This window comes from Sinocyclocheilus grahami, unplaced genomic scaffold (assembly GCF_001515645.1).
Source record: "Sinocyclocheilus grahami isolate Dianchi unplaced genomic scaffold, SAMN03320097.WGS_v1.1 scaffold109.1, whole genome shotgun sequence".
NCBI classification, from domain to species: Eukaryota; Metazoa; Chordata; class Actinopteri; order Cypriniformes; family Cyprinidae; genus Sinocyclocheilus; species Sinocyclocheilus grahami.
In genome coordinates, this window is record NW_015505288.1 from 447,700 (window position 1) to 468,198 (window position 20,499).

General features: G+C 36.0%; 1 protein-coding gene across 1 annotated transcript in view; it reads right to left on the reverse strand.

The window, feature by feature from the left end:
* Positions 1 to 1,084: 1,084 nt before the first annotated feature.
* The window catches only part of hs6st1a (heparan sulfate 6-O-sulfotransferase 1a), a 142,558-nt gene continuing 123,143 nt past the window's right edge, over positions 1,085 to 20,499 (reverse strand). The window contains exon 2 of the mRNA XM_016277109.1: positions 1,085 to 3,493. Coding sequence (XP_016132595.1) covers positions 2,770 to 3,493 — 724 coding nt within the window. The 3' untranslated portion in view covers positions 1,085 to 2,769. The remainder of the gene's footprint in view (positions 3,494 to 20,499) is intronic.

Consider the following 20,499-nt stretch of genomic DNA (forward strand, 5'->3'; position numbering starts at 1 on the left):
CACACCAATATTCTATTCTGATTGGCTGGGTGCTATTGTTGAATTAAGACTGAGAAACACTTGGTCACCGAAATATTTTGCAATGAGACCAACAATTGCTACAACCCACTGAGGGTTTCCATAAAGAGCATATCAGCTGTAGGGAATGACAGCATCACATTGAGATATTAATAAAGGGCTGCCTTCATAAAGATCATTCGTGAATTATGCAGATCGGTCATGAGAAGACATTTGTTCCTGAATAACATAACAACACTTTAGGTTAAATATGTGGTAAGTGAAGAGTAGTCTGTCATTATAGTTACTGAGAAAACAAATTCCCATTGCAGAGCAGTAAGTAAAGTAAAAACATCCCTCATAACACCTTAAGAGTCAGAGTCAAGGTAATTCTTCCTGATACCTTATTCACATACTGTTTACTCTGAAGTTGTTGCGTAGTCGTCAACTTAAAGGGACAGTTCACCCGAAATTTACAATTCTGTCATTATTTACTCATTCTCATGTTGTTTCAAATCAGTACGACTTTCTTTTTTTAGTGGAACATAAAAGAAGACAGTTTGCAGGATGTTCACGCTGCTCTTTTATATAATGTACAATGAAACTGAATGAGGACTATAGCTGTTTAGCTCAAAAGTGACCATCCTTATGACTTACCTGAATTGGAATAAACTTGAATACTTTAAATATGGCTAATTTAAATATAGTTTTGGTGCTCCACAGCTCCAGTCCCTATCAGGGACGCGGGAAGTAGGGGTGCTGAGGGGGCTGCAGCACATGGTTGCAAATGCAACGCCAAGTTCGTTCATTTAAATTTATTTATATATTATCATAATTTAGCATTTAATAATTTATTTGTAATGATCTCTGAAATGTAAATTGTAAGTGAGCTATAATAAACCCATGTTTATCTTTATAAACATGATTAATTTTACTTGTGATGTTTTCTATATGGGATGATTAGCCTAATCCTCATGAACATGTGACGCTAGCGCGTGGTATCAGACATGAACTGTACAAAATGCGAACAAGATTAACTTTAATACAAGGAGATAATGGCGCAAAAGCGAATATCAGATTTTTTTAAATGCCCATCCCAGCAAAAACTTTCCAAAATCGGCATCTAAACAACACCAGCCCCAGCACAAGCACCGACGTAAATGAACCAGCCCCCCCTTCACCCAACACGGACACACAAAGCACCCCCAATCGAAAACATCTTCCCGCGTCCCTGGTCCCTATTCACCTTCATTGTTTGGAAAAGAGCAGCTTGATCATTCTGCAACACATTTCATTTTATGGTCACATGGATTAGGAGCGAGTAAATAATGACAGAACTGTGCACTTCTCAGTGCAAACTATTCCTTTAACAACAAACAACTCAAAGATTTGCATAAGGGGAGACACGTGACATCATTCTTGTCCCCTTACTGGGAATAGCTTCAGTCCCTGAGGACCATGGCAAGAGATTGGTCATGAAATACACTCGCACACATTCACACAGAAAAAAGTAACACCCAAACATGCTAGCATACTTAAAACAGTCATCCTCAATAGAATGCTTAGAATCTCAAAAACACACAGTCATCCTCCATCCACACGCATACTAAATATTGAGTAGTCTCTGGGAATTGGGAATGGTGATGACATTTATAAAGGCTGCGTTTGCTGCTTCTTCATTCTGCTTTTGTGATTCACGAGCTCTCTCTTTCACACACACACTTTCACACAAGCTCTACAACGCTCCTGCTATTGACTGACACACAGGTGTCATTACTGAGTCAATCGTCTTTAGAGTGCATGACTTCACTTAGAAACACAGAGCCCATCCTTACTAAGTGTAAAATAAGACACAGTTTCCTCTTTGGATCTCCACCAGGTTCCCGCTTCAGCTACTAAGAAATGGCCTTGATTGAGTGCTAATGACAACTTAGAATTTGTCTCGGCCAATAACCTCACGCAAGACATCTGTCGGATCGGACAAACGAAACACCTCTCACATTCGGTAAGGTTGTATTAGTACACTTAGCTCACAGAATTTTCTCGTACAGTATGCTGAAAGCTTAAATAATGGCTATGGTCCACACGTCGTCCATCGAAATTTGCAACCGAAGTGCAAATACACACAAACAAGGACAATAGAACAGACCTTTTCAAGTCATCACTGATTATGAAAAGCTAATAAATTGCATCCAATAAGTGTTAGGCAGCTCTGTTGGTCTCAGTGCTGTGAGTTTTACCTCTTTGCGGGACGAACAATCCCTTTCAAAAATAATCAAAAGAAATAAGACCATAATAAACAAAAAAATAAAGAGACAGACCGTTATCATGGCTGAAATGGCAGCAGACATTTAAGCAAATACCCTTATACAATTTCATTCGGTTCATTCTTTTAAAATCTGCAGTGAATATAATTCCGATAATTTTTACGTATGTTTTTTCCTTCCATGGGCAAATGCACCTGTAGAAGTCTTCACCTCTTATTTTAAGTTCAGGCTCAGTGCTTTAAGTTAGTCAGTCATTTCTGACCTAACGCGCAAAGTCTTCGCATTAGCGGCGAAGAGCGCGCTGCATTTAGAGTCCTTCCTCTCCAAGACGACCGAAGGATATCCTGGAGCACAACAGAAGGGGGGAGGGCTGCATTTGATGGTGGCGCTAAAGTTCTGTCTCTTTCTCATTCGCCGTGCTCCTCTCCCGCTGGATTTGACCTGGGCATCGCAGCCTTTTTCTCCTCGTCAACCTGTATTTACCGTCCCCCTCCCCCCAGCACTGCTACCAGCGGTGGATGATGTGATTCATGTAGTCCTCCGTGGGCAGTCGGGACACCTCGGACTCCGGCGCGTCATCCATGAAAGCAGGATCAAAGCTGGGTGTCCGACGAAAGTGGAAGAGGGCGGGCTGGTTCCTTAGGCGCTGCTCTCTTCGCTCGAGTTGTCGCTTGTACATGTAGCGCTGCTGAAAAAGATCCCTGGCGTAGTCATACAACTGCATGTCCAGGTCGTTGAGCTCCTCGATCCGCTGCACTGTGTCGTTGTCCAGGTCCACGCCGGCGGCCCGCGTGCTGTTGTACTGCATGAAGGGCCGGATGAACTTGAGGTGGAAGGTCCGTTCGAACAAGTACTGCGTTTTGCGCTGGAACTCGGTCAAGCCGAAGAAGGCCATGTCTCGTAGGTTCTTCTTGGCCGACTCGAGTAGCACCTGCGCACGCTTCTTCTCCGGGATGAAGGACATGTTGTAGCAGCCCACCAGGCTGAGGTCGGCCAGCATGCGCACCTGTCGGTTATTTGCCAGGTTGTACGGACAGTCCATGAACTGCTGTAATGTGCAGCCCGACCAGTCGGTGCCCTCGTAGCAAGGGGGCAGCTCCTCCGGCGTGGGCGTTCGCCCATCGCACATGTGCAGGGATGTTTTCCACGTGGCCCCGCGCTGGACGTGTCTCCACTCGCTTAGGTACCGAGACACGGGATCCCGTAAAAGGGTAATGTAGTAGAACTTCCTGTTGGATGACAAGACAACAGAAATGATTAGTATGCCTGAATTAAGACAAAGTATATATAGCTCCTTGGCAGTTTGTCCATTATGGGTGATGTCTGGTATTTATCATCTAGAGACACTTGTGACAAAAGATCATCAAAAGGATTTGTCAAATGGTTTCTAGCAAATTTGATATTTTTGGGTGTGGTTCACAGTGACTAACTGACCTATATCTTCTGAAAGGGAATTCCAAACTTTACACAACTTCATACACACAGACTGAGACAACAGGACATTCTGAAGATACATGCCAAATTTTGCCCATAGGGGGCGCTACAACTACAAAACCCTCATGATTGCATTGCAAACATTTAATTGTGAAACATTTAAAAGTTGACATTTGATGTGCATTTTCTTTGATAGAAATGCTAACATATGCTAACATTATCAATCATACAAATGAACAATGATGTTCGCCAAAAGTCAATCAAAATTCAGCAGACAGTAAATTAATTTCTTAAAGTCAACATGAAATCAGTTTTTTTTTTTTTTTTGCCGTGTTCATTATAAAAGATCTAACTGTGTACATGTTATCAAATCCATGTGACTTTCTGTAATCTTTGTACATTTCCCCTTCCCTGCTTTCAATTTTTTTCTTGTTCAAGAAGCCATTTCATTTAGATAAACGTCACAATAGAGAAGAAAATATGATCACAATTTCCATTTCATGCCAAATTAGAAGCCGGTGGTAATAAAAATAACTATCATGATGCTGACTGTCCAATTTTGTGAGAATTGGCCACAAGGTGGCAAAATGTTAAATGCATTTATGTTTTTGCTTTTAAAATTCAGTTAGAAGCCTTATGGACAATCACTGTTAAATTGAATGTAGTATAGAGGTGGATGAACAATGTCTTCTCCACCATGTATTTCTGTTTTGTTTTGTTGTAAATGTATATGTCACCATTATGTGTATTTTTTCATTTATAGTGAATGAATGTTGTATTATTGTTGGCTGTCTTTATGTTAGTTTTATGTTACCTGCCTAGGGACTGCAGATGAAAAGTAGTTATTGTTACTAATTCTGGCATATTTACATGGTGTATATTTATACAACAATGTTCATGAATATGCATGGTCCCTATTAAATAAACCAATAAATAAATAAATAAACTACCAAAACTTGCTGTATGCAATGTTCCCATTATTTACTTGTTAAATATTTGTTAGATATCCACTAGTCAACTAATCATTTAGACAGCCCACCAACTAGTCGAATAGTTTTGCAAATTCCCACAAGATAAATAACTTCTAACAGCTGGGACAGAATATTGCTGGCACAACTTTGTCTTTAACATTTTCTGCACATGAATTGTTTTATGGGTTTTTATTGATTTTATTAAAACGCAAGAAGTGTGTAAAACATTTTTTTCTCATAAACTTGAACCCTAGTCACATTATTCATATCATAAATATCTGTATTGCAGTAAAGGACCAACGGCAGCCACATGGTAATCTTTTACTGGCAGGTAAGAATTATAATATCCTCGCCTCCAGCTTAAAAATAAATTTAGCGCATATGAACACAAAACCAAAACTTGCTGTATGCAATGTTCCCATTATTTACTTGTTAAATATTTGTTAGATATCCACTAGTCAACTAATCATTTAGACAGCCCACCAACTAGTCGAATAGTTTAGCAAATTCCCACAAGATAAATAACTTCTAACAGCTGGGACAGAATATTGCTGGCACAACTTTGTCTTTAACATTTTCTGCACATGAATTGTTTTATGGGTTTTTATTGATTTTATTAAAACGCAAGAAGTGTGTAAAACATTTTTTTCTCATAAACTTGAACCCTAGTCACATTATTCATATCATAAATATCTGTATTGCAGTAAAGGACCAACGGCAGCCACATGGTAATCTTTTACTGGCAGGTAAGAATTATAATATCCTCGCCTCCAGCTTAAAAATAAATTTAGCGCATATGAACACAACCAGTCGTAAAGGGGAAGTGAACTGTAGAGCTCTTGATTCTGATATGCTTCAGTGAGACTTCATAATGCAGGTGAAAAGAGCATAACACGTCCCACAACACCTCTCTTCCATTCTGAACCTGCACTCCAACACCAAATTAGTGAATTTTTGGATGCGTCCCTCTTGTGCACTTGAGCGTACGTGGCGCAGAATGAATCAGACATTAGTGTAGTGAACGGCAGAGACTTAATTATTTTAACAGCTCTGCTGGAGATGCATGAATTTATTCATGTGTGAAAGACAGGACTGGAGATGGCAACAAGTCAACCACAAGCTCGCACATTACGTACAGCACTGACCCTGAGGGTAAATGAACAGAGAATTCAACAAATTCCCTCTCTTCATCAGTATATTCAATCTGTTTTCAAGTAAAAACATATTTTTAAAAAACACTTAAAATAACATTGCCATAAGATATTAAAGTAATATTGTGTTCAATTCAAGCTAAGGTGAGTATTATGCACAGTGATGACCCTGAGGGTAAAAAACACAGGCAAAAACTCTCTTTCAAACACAAATCCTTATTTTTAATCAGTATCCTCAAATTGTTTTCTGTGCAAAACATCTAAACATCCTTGAAGTAGATATTGAAATAATATTATGAGTTAAATTACATGTACAGCTTTGATCCTTAGGTTTCATGTAGAGACCAAAAGCCTTAATCGGTTCAGTTTCATACACCATCGGTTAAAATCAAAAGTCTCACTACATTAATTATTTTATTTATTCTTTTTCTATCAGTTTTTTCCACAGCATAAAATCTTCACATGTATAAACACTCCATCACTACTGTCTGGCACATGTTGGCCAATAATACTGCTTTTTAGAAATAATAATTAGTATTTTTTATAATGTCATATTGGTCTGATTAAGCACATACTTTAATTTATTAAAGTGATTTGATGGCTAATATTTTGATAATTAATACATTTTAAATAATAATTAATTATAATTACATATATTTTTTATTGTTGTGCCAGACATATAAAAAAAATATTTTATAATAAAAAATATATTAATTATTATTAATGACAAAAATGTTGATATGTAATTTATTTGCTTATATATGTATATAATGTGTGTGTGTATATATATATACATGTGTGTGTGTGTGTGTGTGTGTGTGTGTGCATCTTTATATCTTTAAATAAAATATCTGAAAATATTTAGAGTAAACATATTAAAACATAAAATAGTTATAAATATTGGTTTGATAATAAAAACTATAAATCTCTCTCTCTCTCTCTCTATGTGTGTGTGTGTGTGTGTGTGTGTATATATATATATATATATATATAATATTTATATAATGCATAAATTAATATTATATTTAATAATAATGGTTGTCATATCAACTATCTGCCATAACATCACCTTTCAGTATCAGACAAAATTACACATTAGGGCTTCCCTAGTTATCTTCAGGTCAAATTATAAAGACCAAGTGTCAGTAAATGAAACTATATACAAAGCAGCAATAAATTGAAAGTATTACTCTGTATGCTAACATTTAGAAAGGCCAGCAGGTATAAGAGCACTGATGTGTGTTTCTCTGTACACACATGAATAGACATACACACACAGTCACTGTCAAAACTGAACACACATAAAGGATGCGTATGGCCAACAGCATGATGCAGTTTAATGCTTTCAGAAAGAGCCAACAGGGACAGAATAGGTTTAAAAAACCACACACACACACAGCACATAGCTCTGACTGATGGCTCACGTCAAATCAAATAAGCTGAGCTGTTCTGATATACAGCAGCATTCAGCATAATTCTTGCAGAGACCTAGGAAGAGCGGGAACATCAGCATTTAACCAGAATTTCCAGCGTGTGCCAGCCTAGAAATATACATAATCTAGTGAATTCTCCTGATCTGAGAGCAGAGCAGTTGCTCTTTCCTCCTCGTTCTTTGTTCTGTTTAATGTATTCCCTCCTGTTGGTTTACACGCTCAGCGCCACCCTATCCGATGACCTTTTTCCTCTGTTTTCAATCATGGTGTGTCTAAAGCCACACTCCTCTGGGGCATTGCTGGGTCGTGAGCAGCTTACTAACATGCAGTTCACGTCATTGCCACTCAGTGGTGATATACACACAGAATTCTCAGGGATCTTTCTGTAATTAAGATGTACTTGCATATCCTACCATTAAACACAAATTTAGAGCCTCAGTATCAGTCACATTTAACTACACTACACTCAAGCAGAGTTTCTTTAAGGGAAACTAAACAGCTAGTCTGCTGTAGGAACTACATGTGATAAATAGTAGAGAGACAGGTAATATATGTAATGTATATAAATGTAATATACATATATTCTGAAACTAAACAGCTAGACTCTGAAACTGAGTAGCAAGGCAAGTAGAGAAAGAAAAGGTCAGGGTCATTGTCATTGTCGTAGTAGTGCAACAGGGAGAAATGACAGAAAATTACTGGCACAAGCATATCGCGACTAAATTAAACAAGACTTTTCCTGTAGCGAGGTCCTTTCTGCATATCCATGGACAAACAGCACGAGCGGAGGGCAAAGTCAGGGTCACACCACCATAAACACACATACTGCAGGCAAGCTAAGGACCTACAATATATACTCTTTCTATATTTATATATTACATTTATAATATTTAGGGACTGGCTAATAATTGCACATCATCACTGCCAACACAACTGAAGAGACAAAAAATAGTGGTGCCTCATTTGGGAGGCTAATTCAATAAACGTGACAGATTTAATGCAGCTATGATTTGTTCAGCTATAAGAAGAATGTAGGAGCGCAGTAATTATTTCAATCATAAAACTATTTTCCTAAACAGTCACTATGGTACTGTATTAGATTGTGTGTATTTTTGTGTGCAGGCGGACGCGGGCGCTATCCATTAATATCAGCACCAGTTCACTGCTGTATGGTAAATCTGACTGTGAGGGAATCTGGGGAAATCGGAGTCTCTCTGCAAAGCGTCATTTGAAATTTATGAGCAATTTCCTCAGTCACAAAAACAAACACCTGGAGGGAAGCAGTGCGGCAGAGTCACAACTCACCACAAAACACCCTCGCTCTACATCACTCAACCTCTTACTGCTTCACTTCATCACTTCAGTGCGCAAATCATGTTAAAGACAATTACCAGAACAGGTACAGTCGAGTAAAAAGGGAATCAAAATGCCACATAAAGGTCAAAACTGTGGTTGCTAGATGGTTCCTTACTGGCCCAAATCAAAAAAGCCGTATTCCAAGTCCCTAAAAATGGTTTGGATTCAGTGTAAATCAATGGAATTATTAAATTTGTTTTATTGTCCACAGTGCGAAAAAAATATTTTTTTTTTTTCAAAGTTTTACAAGAAAATGCTAGTTCAGTCTTTCTGCTTCAAAAGTTAATGTATAATTAAATGTGCTACTTACGAAAGTCCTAAGAGGCTCTGAATTAATTATATTTTTTCTTTCTTGTTTTCTCGTGATCAAGACTTAATTTTCTTGTGATCTCGACATAACTAAAGTTGTTTTCTCGTGGTCACAACTTAATTTTCTCGTGATCTCGACATAACTAAAGTTGTTTTCTCGTGATCACGACTTAATTTTCTCAATAAACGTGACAGATTTAATGCAGCTATGATTTGTTCAGCTATAAGAAGAATGTAGGAGCGCAGTAATTATTTCAATCATAAAACTATTTTCCTAAACAGTCACTATGGTACTGTATTAGATTGTGTGTATTTTTGTGTGCAGGCGGACGCGGGCGCTATCCATTAATATCAGCACCAGTTCACTGCTGTATGGTAAATCTGACTGTGAGGGAATCTGGGGAAATCGGAGTCTCTCTGCAAAGCGTCATTTGAAATTTATGAGCAATTTCCTCAGTCACAAAAACAAACACCTGGAGGGAAGCAGTGCGGCAGAGTCACAACTCACCACAAAACACCCTCGCTCTACATCACTCAACCTCTTACTGCTTCACTTCATCATTACAGTGCGCAAATCATGTTAAAGACAATTACCAGAACAGGTACAGTCGAGTAAAAAGGGAATCAAAATGCCACATAAAGGTCAAAACTGTGGTTGCTAGATGGTTCCTTACTGGCCCAAATCAAAAAAGCCGTATTCCAAGTCCCTAAAAATGGTTTGGATTCAGTGTAAATCGATGGGATTATTAAATTTGTTTTATTGTCCATCACAGTGCGAAAAAAATATTTTTTTTTCAAAGTTTTACAAGAAAATGCTAGTTCAGTCTTTCTGCTTCAAAAGTTAATGTATAATTAAATGTGCTACTTACGAAAGTCCTAAGAGGCTATGAATTAATTATATTTTTTCTTTCTTGTTTTCTCGTGATCAAGACTTAATTTTCTTGTGATCTCGACATAACTAAAGTTGTTTTCTCGTGATCACGACTTAATTTTCTCGTGATCTCGACATAACCAAAGTTGTTTTCTCGTGATCACTACTTAATATTTTCTCGTGATCTTGACATAACTAAAGTTGTTTTCTCGTTATCACAACTTAATTTTCTCGTGATCTCGACATAACTAAAGTTGTTTTCTCGTGGTCACGACTTAATTTTCTCGTGATCTCGACATAAGTTGTTTTCTCGTGATCACGACTTCATTGTCTCGTGATCTCGACATAACTAAAGTTGTTTTCTTGTTATCACGACTTAATTTTCTTGTGATCTCGACAAGTTCTCTAAGTTACAAAACTGCGCCAACAGGTGGCAGTACAGAACTGAATATAACTGATGAGATGTTGTATACTGTATGTCCGCTTTACTGTACGCGTTTGGGACCGAATAAGGACCTTCTTCGTGATCGCTATAATGTGTGCAGTTTTGTACATCACTGACATTTAATTCATTCATAAATGTTAAATGCTTGAATCAATATGATTATTGTGTATTGTTAAGTTCTTGCTTGTTTCACCACCACGTTCCGTGTCATAAACTAACTGCTTATTAAAACCAAGGTTGACGTCACTGTATTCTGTTTGCACCTATATCTTTATTTGTGCATTTTTGAAGTACAGTTTGTTAGTTAATAAGCGGGGATGTTGTGCATATCAACTATGTATTTTGTAATGTGCATTTTCCTTATTTTTAATCTTTAATGTCAATCATTAAATTGATAAGAAATGTGATTTATATGTAAAGTGTATAGGTTAATTTAATTCATTGATGTTCTACAGTGTTGTAATCTTTTGCATTTTCTACATTTCTTTGTGGAAAACACACACACACACACACTCTGTTCAAACAGCATCCCAAGCTAACGCACCTAATATCAGTCACAGCATATCCTACATGACTACTAAAAATTACAAATTATATATCATTTTATTTCAAATAAAAGAAAAATAAAGTGAGTTGAATCCAAGCAGCTCTAAAAGATTTTAGAATAGTTCTCTGCATCCTTCTGAAGTGTTTGTGGTGTGGCTTTGACCATATAAACATGTTAATTAAACAAACAAAATGTTTAGCATACTGTCTCTGGAAAAATATCAACAGTAATCGATTAGCCTTTATTTATGTATTGTAGACGTTATTACTAAGCGACAAATAGATCAAACTAATCAATCATTGTAAAAAAACTACTTTTGTTATGTCGAGATCACGAGAAAACAACTTTTGTTATGTCGAGATCACGAGAAAATTAAGTCGTGATCACAAGAAAACAATTTTAGTTATGTCGAGATCATGAGAAAATTAAGTTGTGATCACGAGAAAACAACTTATGTCAAGATCACGAGATAATTAAGTCATGATCACGAGAAAACAACTTTTGTTGTGTCGAGATCATGAGAAAATTAAGTCGTGATCACGAAAAAACAAGAAAGAACAATATTAATAATCCATGGCCTCTTAGGACTTCCGTTGCTACTTGCAGATTCTTTGTAATTATTTGTGAAATTTATTAACATTTTCTTAGTGAAAATCTTTTCTACACCAATTTTTTTTCAGTGCCAAGTGAACATCATAAATCAGGGTAACACTTTATTTTGATAGTCCACTTTAGACATTCTAACTCTACTAAACTACCAGTCATTAGAGTATCAGTAGACTGCCTGCTTAATATCTACTGACTATAAGTAACTTTGCGAGTACATGTCAACTTATTCTACTAACCCTAACCTAACAGTCTACTAATACTCTAATGAGAATTGACATGTAGTTGGAAAGTTTCTTATAGTTAGTTGAATGTCTAAAAAGGACTATCAAAATAAAGTGTAACCTAAAACAAAACATTTAGAATAAACTGTAGAATTTGAGGTATGAATTATGTCTCTAATGTAGCATAAACAGTGCAGGACATGTTATGCTCGAAAGTCAAATACCTAGGGTTAAAGGTTTGTTCAAATCTCAAACCACATGTACGAGCAATTCTAAAAGTGATGATTGTCTTAGCAAACGCTGCTAATTATAATCTATTAATACATGCTGTATTCATCTTCAGGGAATCTACCTTAGCAACTAAATGTGTTTGGGTAGTACTTCACTAACAGCAAAATTTAGTAGTTCAACATGCATCAACATACTCAACATTTGAAGCCCATCTTAATTCTCAGAGACCTTTCATGGTAATTGCCGTTATTTTGATTTATGCAAATTATTGCTAATCGAATCAGTTCAAAACCTGGTTGGAACAGTAAATATAAATGTGAATCTATTAACCTCTTTTACTGTGTTATCCGCCATGTCAACTCGAATGTCAATTCTTGTAAAAGGGCAAATTGCTTCTTCAGCTGTACCAAACCCTATGACGATAACCATAACATAAGGCCATAAGATGTGCCGTATGAGGACATGCTTCTACCACTGAAACACAATCAATCCCAGAGTAAAAATGCATGTAAAATCACTGCTGGGGATAATTAATGCCTGTGAGGAAGATTCAGGCCATTTAGTCCTTTAGTACATCATGCTCAAGATAATGGTCAGTTAGTCACATGAGACAAAACGTGAACTGGTGGATCAGCAGCTTATTAAAAAAATACTGTAAAAACAGTAATATTGTGAAATGGTATTCATATTTAAAATAACTGATTTCTATATTTGATATTCTATACTGATATATTTTAAAATGCAATTAATTCCTGTGATGCAAAGCTTAATTTTCAGCATCATTACTCCAGTCTTCAGTGTCACATGATTCTTCAGAAATCATTCTAATATGCTGATTTGGTGCTCAAACATTTCTTCCGTTTTGAAAACAGTTATGCTGCTTAACATTGTAGTGGAAAATATACTTTATTCAGGATAGAAAGTTCAAACAGGTTTATTTGAAATATAAATCTTTTATAACATTTTATAAAAAGTCTTTACTGTCACTTTTGATCAGTGTAATGCATCCTTGCTGAATAAAAGTATTGATTTCTTTCAATGATAATAATAAATATGTACTGACTCCAAACTTACTGTAGACACACTCTGTTCAAACAGCATCCCAAGCTAACGCACCTAATATCAGTCACAGCATATCCTACATGACTACTAAAAATTACAAATTATATATCATTTTATTTCAAATAAAAGAAAAATAAAGTGAGTTGAATCCAAGCAGCTCTAAAAGATTTTAGAATAGTTCTCTGCATCCTTCTGAAGTGTTTGTGGTGTGGCTTTGACCATATAAACATGTTAATTAAACAAACAAAATGTTTAGCGTACTGTCTCTGGAAAAATATCAACAGTGATCGATTAGCCTTTATTTATGTATTGTAGACGTTATTACTAAGCGACAAATAGATCAAACTAATCAATCATTGTAAAAAAACTACTTTTGTTATGTCGAGATCACGAGAAAACAACTTTTGTTATGTCGAGATCACGAGAAAATTAAGTCGTGATCACAAGAAAACAATTTTAGTTATGTTGAGATCATGAGAAAATTAAGTTGTGATCACGAGAAAACAACTTATGTCAAGATCACGAGATAATTCAGTCATGATCACAAGAAAACAACTTTTGTTGTGTCGAGATCATGAGAAAATTAAGTCGTGATCACGAGAAAACAAGAAAGAACAATATTAATAATCCATGGCCTCTTAGGACTTCCGTTGCTACTTGCAGATTCTTTGTAATTATTTGTGAAATTTATTAACATTTTCTTAGTGAAAATCTTTTCTACACCAATTTTTTTTTCAGTGCAAGTGAACATCATAAATCAGGGTAACACTTTATTTTGATAGTCCACTTTAGACATTCTAACTCTACTAAACTACCAGTCATTAGAGTATCAGTAGACTGCCTGCTTAATATCTACTGACTATAAGTAACTTTGCGAGTACATGTCAACTTATTCTACTAACCCTAACCTAACAGTCTACTAATACTCTAATGAGAATTGACATGTAGTTGGAAAGTTTCTTATAGTTAGTTGAATGTCTAAAAAGGACTATCAAAATAAAGTGTAACCTAAAACAAAACATTTAGAATAAACTGTAGAATTTGAGGTATGAATTATGTCTCTAATGTAGCATAAACAGTGCAGGACATGTTATGCTCGAAAGTCAAATACCTAGGGTTAAAGGTTTGTTCAAATCTCAAACCACATGTACGAGCAATTCTAAAAGTGATGATTGTCTTAGCAAACGCTGCTAATTATAATCTATTAATACATGCTGTATTCATCTTCAGGGAATCTACCTTAGCAACTAAATGTGTTTGGGTAGTACTTCACTAACAGCAAAATTTAGTAGTTCAACATGCATCAACATACTCAACATTTGAAGCCCATCTTAATTCTCAGAGACCTTTCATGGTAATTGCCGTTATTTTGATTTATGCAAATTATTGCTAATCGAATCAGTTCAAAACCTGGTTGGAACAGTAAATATAAATGTGAATCTATTAACCTCTTTTACTGTGTTATCCGCCATGTCAACTCGAATGTCAATTCTTGTAAAAGGGCAAATTGCTTCTTCAGCTGTACCAAACCCTATGACGATAACCATAACATAAGGCCATAAGATGTGCCGTATGAGGACATGCTTCTACCACTGAAACACAATCAATCCCAGAGTAAAAATGCATGTAAAATCACTGCTGGGGATAATTAATGCCTGTGAGGAAGATTCAGGCCATTTAGTCCTTTAGTACATCATGCTCAAGATAATGGTCAGTTAGTCACATGAGACAAAACGTGAACTGGTGGATCAGCAGCTTATTAAAAAAATACTGTAAAAACAGTAATATTGTGAAATGGTATTCATATTTAAAATAACTGATTTCTATATTTGATATTCTATACTGATATATTTTAAAATGCAATTAATTCCTGTGATGCAAAGCTTAATTTTCAGCATCATTACTCCAGTCTTCAGTGTCACATGATTCTTCAGAAATCATTCTAATATGCTGATTTGGTGCTCAAACATTTCTTCCGTTTTGAAAACAGTTATGCTGCTTAACATTTTGGTGGAAAATATACTTTATTCAGGATAGAAAGTTCAAACAGGTTTATTTGAAATATAAATCTTTTATAACATTTTATAAAAAGTCTTTACTGTCACTTTTGATCAGTGTAATGCATCCTTGCTGAATAAAAGTATTGATTTCTTTCAATGATAATAATAAATATGTACTGACTCCAAACTTACTGTAGTGTATACAGAAATCCCAACTACTGTATCTCTCAGGCCCTTTTCAGTTTTCCAAGTTCATACACACACACACACACACACATACATACACACACACTCGCACGCACGCACACACACACACATACACCAAAATGAGTGACGTCTTTAATCAGACCTCCACACATCCTTTCCAGGATCAAAAATGCGGAAAAATGTAAGGGATTTTGGGAAAGTTATTAAAACAAGAGAACATTCATCCATTCATCTTTTCTTTTTTGTCAGCTGCTCTCGTTCTGTCTCTGTAGGTTTAACAAAGTTGCTCACCTCAGGCTTGTCTGGATATGTAATAACAGCATGTCTGAAAACGTTTTTGCACAGCAGGGCAGAAATCTCGCTCTCTTTCTGGCAGTCCCAGCTCAAGCCCTGAGCTAATTAGGATGTGCTGATTGATTAGGCTGCAATAATTAGCTTTTGTGATGTAAATGAAGCTCCCATTGGTCTAAAATTGATTAGCCACTGTCTGTCCCTGGGGACGAAGCGGCGCAGCATTCCGGATTGAGAGCCACCGCTTGCGTCCATCTCTCTCACTCAGGCTCAGACTCTCAATGTTTGTAATCACATACGATAATGGACTTCAGTGAAGTGCTGTAAAACGAAAACTATCGATGTCTAAACAACTAGACATTTCTTTCCACTCTGAAATGATACAATGACACAGCCTGGGAAATAGAGTGTACAGATTGAGAATATACATAATATAATAATATATATAATATTTGCATAAATGCATAAATGTAAATATCATGTTAAGAACCTATAAACAAATAAAACTGTCATAGGAATTTAATATATAGCATAAAGGTATGTGTGTGATGAGAGAGTGAGAGACTGTCTGTTGTTTTCCCGTCTGGAGAGGAAAACCTTTTTTGAGTTCTCCAGAGGAAGGAACAGGCACTGCTTCCACTCAACCAACCTCTGACCCCAAACCTGAGAACGTGTCTGTGACTTTTATCATTCATGTCTCTCTGGAATGAAACCTGAAAATACAGCCAGTATAACCACACTGATATAGGAAGAATTCCCTCGACTGTTTATCCAATCAGAGATGAGGAAAGTAGAGTTGTAAATGCTGCTCCCCCCAAACTTGTTATTCCTGCAAAGATACAGTGTTTAAAATCTAAGGCAGACATGCATGCATCCTTCATGGATAAAACCATATCCTGAACACGCAAATTAGAATTTTTGCCCTGTGAGTAACAAGACATTTTGTTGCTCATGTGACTTCTATTTCTGGGTCATTGCGCCCCATTGTAAAATATGGAACCTGATTGGTCCAGAATTTCACTTCAACAAACTGTACATTCAGTGCTTGTTGCTGCTGAAATGTTGTGAAATGTTCTTATTCAATACTGCAAAAAAGTAGATCAAATAAAATAAAAAATGATCTATTTTACCTAATATTTGTCTCTGCTATGCATTTTGTGCTTATTTGAGTAGCACGTTGTTAGCTTTGTAACATTGTACCAGTAAACTCATCATATAGAGCTCAATATTAGACTTTTTCAGCCACCTTAATTCTAAAAAAAAAGTAATTGCAATTTTTATCTCACAATTCAGACTTTTTTTATGCATTTCTGAGTTTATATCTCACAATTCTGACATTTCTTTCTCGCAGTTCTTAGAAAAAAAGTGAGAATTGCCATAGAAACTCAGAATTGTGAGTTATACACTCATAAATGCGAGTAAAATGTCAGAATGGTGGAAAAAAAAGTCAAATAAAAATTTAGTTCCATGGCGAAAAAACCCCCAGACCTGTGAGATGTAAACTCAGAATTCTAAGTAAAAAAGTCAGAATTGCGAGTCGTAAACCTAGAATTGTGATATAAACTTGAATTGCGAGGGGGAAAAAAAAAACAGAATTATTTGTTTATATCTCACAAATCTTGACTTTTTTCTTTTGTGAGAAAAAAAGTCTGAAATGTGAGGAAAAAAAGAAGCAATTACCTTTTTAAACATTTTTATTCTGTGGTGTAAACGAGTTTCCATAAAAACGCCAAGTGGCAACACATAAGGGGAATATTCCTCACTTCAAAAAATAGAGTGTGTCTTGAGGTTCACCGTGAATTCTCTCACCATTGCAGGTGTGGCAAAATATACACTGTGGACTCTGGATACACCGCAACTCTAGGTCTGTTTCCTGAGCACCTGGTCTTGATAAGTGTTGGCTGGCGGATGGTGTTTTAGTCAGTGCTGCGATTTGTTTGAACAGGTTGGGTGTATTCAAATTTCTACCCCAGTGACTGATGATGCAGGTGCTCTATTGGCCGAACACAACGAAGTCAATCACAACTCACAGCTGTGCCGCAAACTCCTCAACCTCTGGCTCAGAGGAATGAAATCAGAGAGTGACATGTTAAGACAGATTAACTGTAGGATACACACGTACACACCCATGACATGCACACAAACACACAGACTTCTGGGAAAACCTCTGTATCTAGGGCTCAAACACATTCACACTGACCGATGTAGCGTCACACCAGTGGAATGTTTTGAATGGATGCAACTGTGAGTTCAGCTCAGTGTAAACGTCCTGCTGACTGACAAATATTCCCGAGTTATTAAGAAAACTTTTTTCGAACTGCTGTCGCCACAGGGATAAGGATTCACAATCTTCAAATAAACGCACACTACAGAGAGTTTGAAGTCATGACAAAAATGTAAGGAATATAAACCATGCTTCAATTGTCTTACACACAACTAAACACAGCAAGAAACTCATTATGGTTTGAATAGCAATGTCAAAGCTGTTGGAATTCTGGCTCGCAGGACTTCACTTTGCTTTTCCTCAAACTGATCAGCAGTATTTAAAAAAAGTGGTTCATCCAACTTTTATTTATTTTTATTTATTTTTTAAGTAAAACAAACCAAACCAAAACAAAAAAACGTTCATATCATCAAAATACACTACTGTTCAAACATTTGGTGTCAGTAAGATTTTTTTTTTCAGCAAGGACACATTCAATTGATCAAAAGTGACAGTAAAGACATTTATAATGTTACAAAACATATCTATTTCAAACAAATGCTGTTCTTTTAAACTTTCTATTCATCAAAGAATCCTGAAAAAAAAATGCACAGCTTCCACAAAAAATTATTACGCAGCATATTAATATTAAAATATAAAGCTTTCAACATTGATAATAATAAAATCACCATATTAGAATGATTTCTGAAGGATAATTTGACACTGAAGACTGGAGTAATGGACATGAATAAATTACACTTTAAAATGTATTAAAATAGAAAACAATTAAACGGTTTTAAATTGTAATACTATTTCACAGTATTACTGTTTTAACTGTATTCTTGATCAAATAAATGCAGCCTTCTAGAGCATAAGAGACTTCCTTCAAGAAAAAAAAAAGACATTACCGAACCCAAACTTTTGAAATGTAGTATGTATATATTATAATACATTGAATACTCTAATACATATACTGTATTATATGACAAATAAATAATAATTTTATAATTTTCATTTAACATATTCATATAATTTTCAATTTCACAATCATTTGTTAATGACTAAATTAATATTACTACTACATACACATAGGCCTAACAATATTACAAAATTATTAACATAAACTAAATAGGAAAACTGACAATTTGACAATTTTATGAGCAACAGCATACATGTGTTTGTCCTCCCAAAAATAGTCTAAGTTGTTGGATTGTGATGCATCAGTACATCAGTAGAACAACAGTTTTTAATCCACCCGTCAAACCTGCACTCTGAATCTGAGTCTGGTAATTAAAGTCTGAAGGTGATTTAACAGCTCAATTAACACCATAACATGCACTGAGCTCATGAAGAACTTTAATTAGGTAGCTGCATTAATCCTGAATGGTGGCCCACAGGTGAGCGTGTGTGTGTGTGTGCGTGTGAGAGAAAGAGAGACGGAGGCTGTTGTTTTGTGGCCTGTAAGACTCAGTGGTCCTTCTCCTGCTGGGTTCTTATTAGAGACAATGTACATGAGACTCAGCTGCTTCACGCTGATATGAACTGCAGGTACTCTTGATAATTGGCGCGCTAGTTGAAGACATGCCACACTCTTATCCGATATGGGAAAAATACTGTTTTGCCTCTGCCACAGAGGAGAGCTATCATGCCATCCAAATAGGAGGAAAGGGACATAATAAGAGAAAATAATGAACTTAGATGACACGTCTTATATAACACACATATTCTGCCACAAATTATGCTCAAACACACACAAGAAATGCTCAAATCCTAGTGACCTGCTACAAAACCTGCCTATCTAGACAACATTATTTGATATTATAGCTGTTCTAAACTAGTCGGCAGTTAATAATCTTGTGTATCTGTCATGCATAAGGATGTCAAAACATCCCAGAATGCAATGTGTTGACAGAAATGTCAATTATAAATACAAGTATATCATTGCAGATATATTTGTGTACCATGCAGAACTTTGGTTGAGATTCTACTGCAAATGAATTTGTCTGCTTAAAAAGTCCATGCCACATTAAAAAAAAATTAATAATCGCACTATTTTGGGTACATATGCTGCCTGTGTGGCCACACACATTAACCTAGTCAGACATTTTGATGTAAAAATGAGATAATAAGTTATCTATTTACTTTGCCATAAATAAAATGATTAAAAAATATATGTAACATAATTAGCTACTTTTTGTCAGAAGTAATGCAATAATTTGACATAATGTTCCAAAATACTGGTGCTGTGTTCATGATTATTAGCATAGCAACTTGCTCAGACTCAGACTCGACTACAATCAATGGTGATTGTGAGAAGCTTATTTGTACGCTGCTAATATGAGTTTCTGCCCATGAGAAGCGCTGTCACTATCCATTTAGGTTGACCCCAGGACTGCATTTACAATTTTTTGTAGCCAAATTACCCTTGTGCTGGATTCACGAATCTTCTTAAGAAAGAAATTCAGATAAATAAAAAAAAAATGTGTAAGACTGTTCCTCTGTGCAATTCTTGAAAAAATCCTAAGAAGTTCTCAAATATATTTTGTAAGCGATACAGGCTTTGGTGTTACCTTGTGTGGCGGTTCTTGCCCAAAGAATGAAAACACCTCAAATGCCATCTTTTTGAGCTGCCTGCAGATTACCGTATAATAATCAGAAACGTGCATACACTTTGTCACAACTAACTTGACGTGAGTTCAGCACTCTGCGTTGTGTTTATATTGTGCCATGTATTTTTAAAAGCTATTTTAAAGAGCCTGTCTCAAGATGGAGTGGTCTGCTGCATTAATTTGCATTCTCTCTAGAGTGAACGCATTTGTGTCTGTGTGTCTGTTAAACACAGCAGGAAACTCATTATGGTTTGAATAGCAATGTCAAAGCTGTTGGAATTCTGG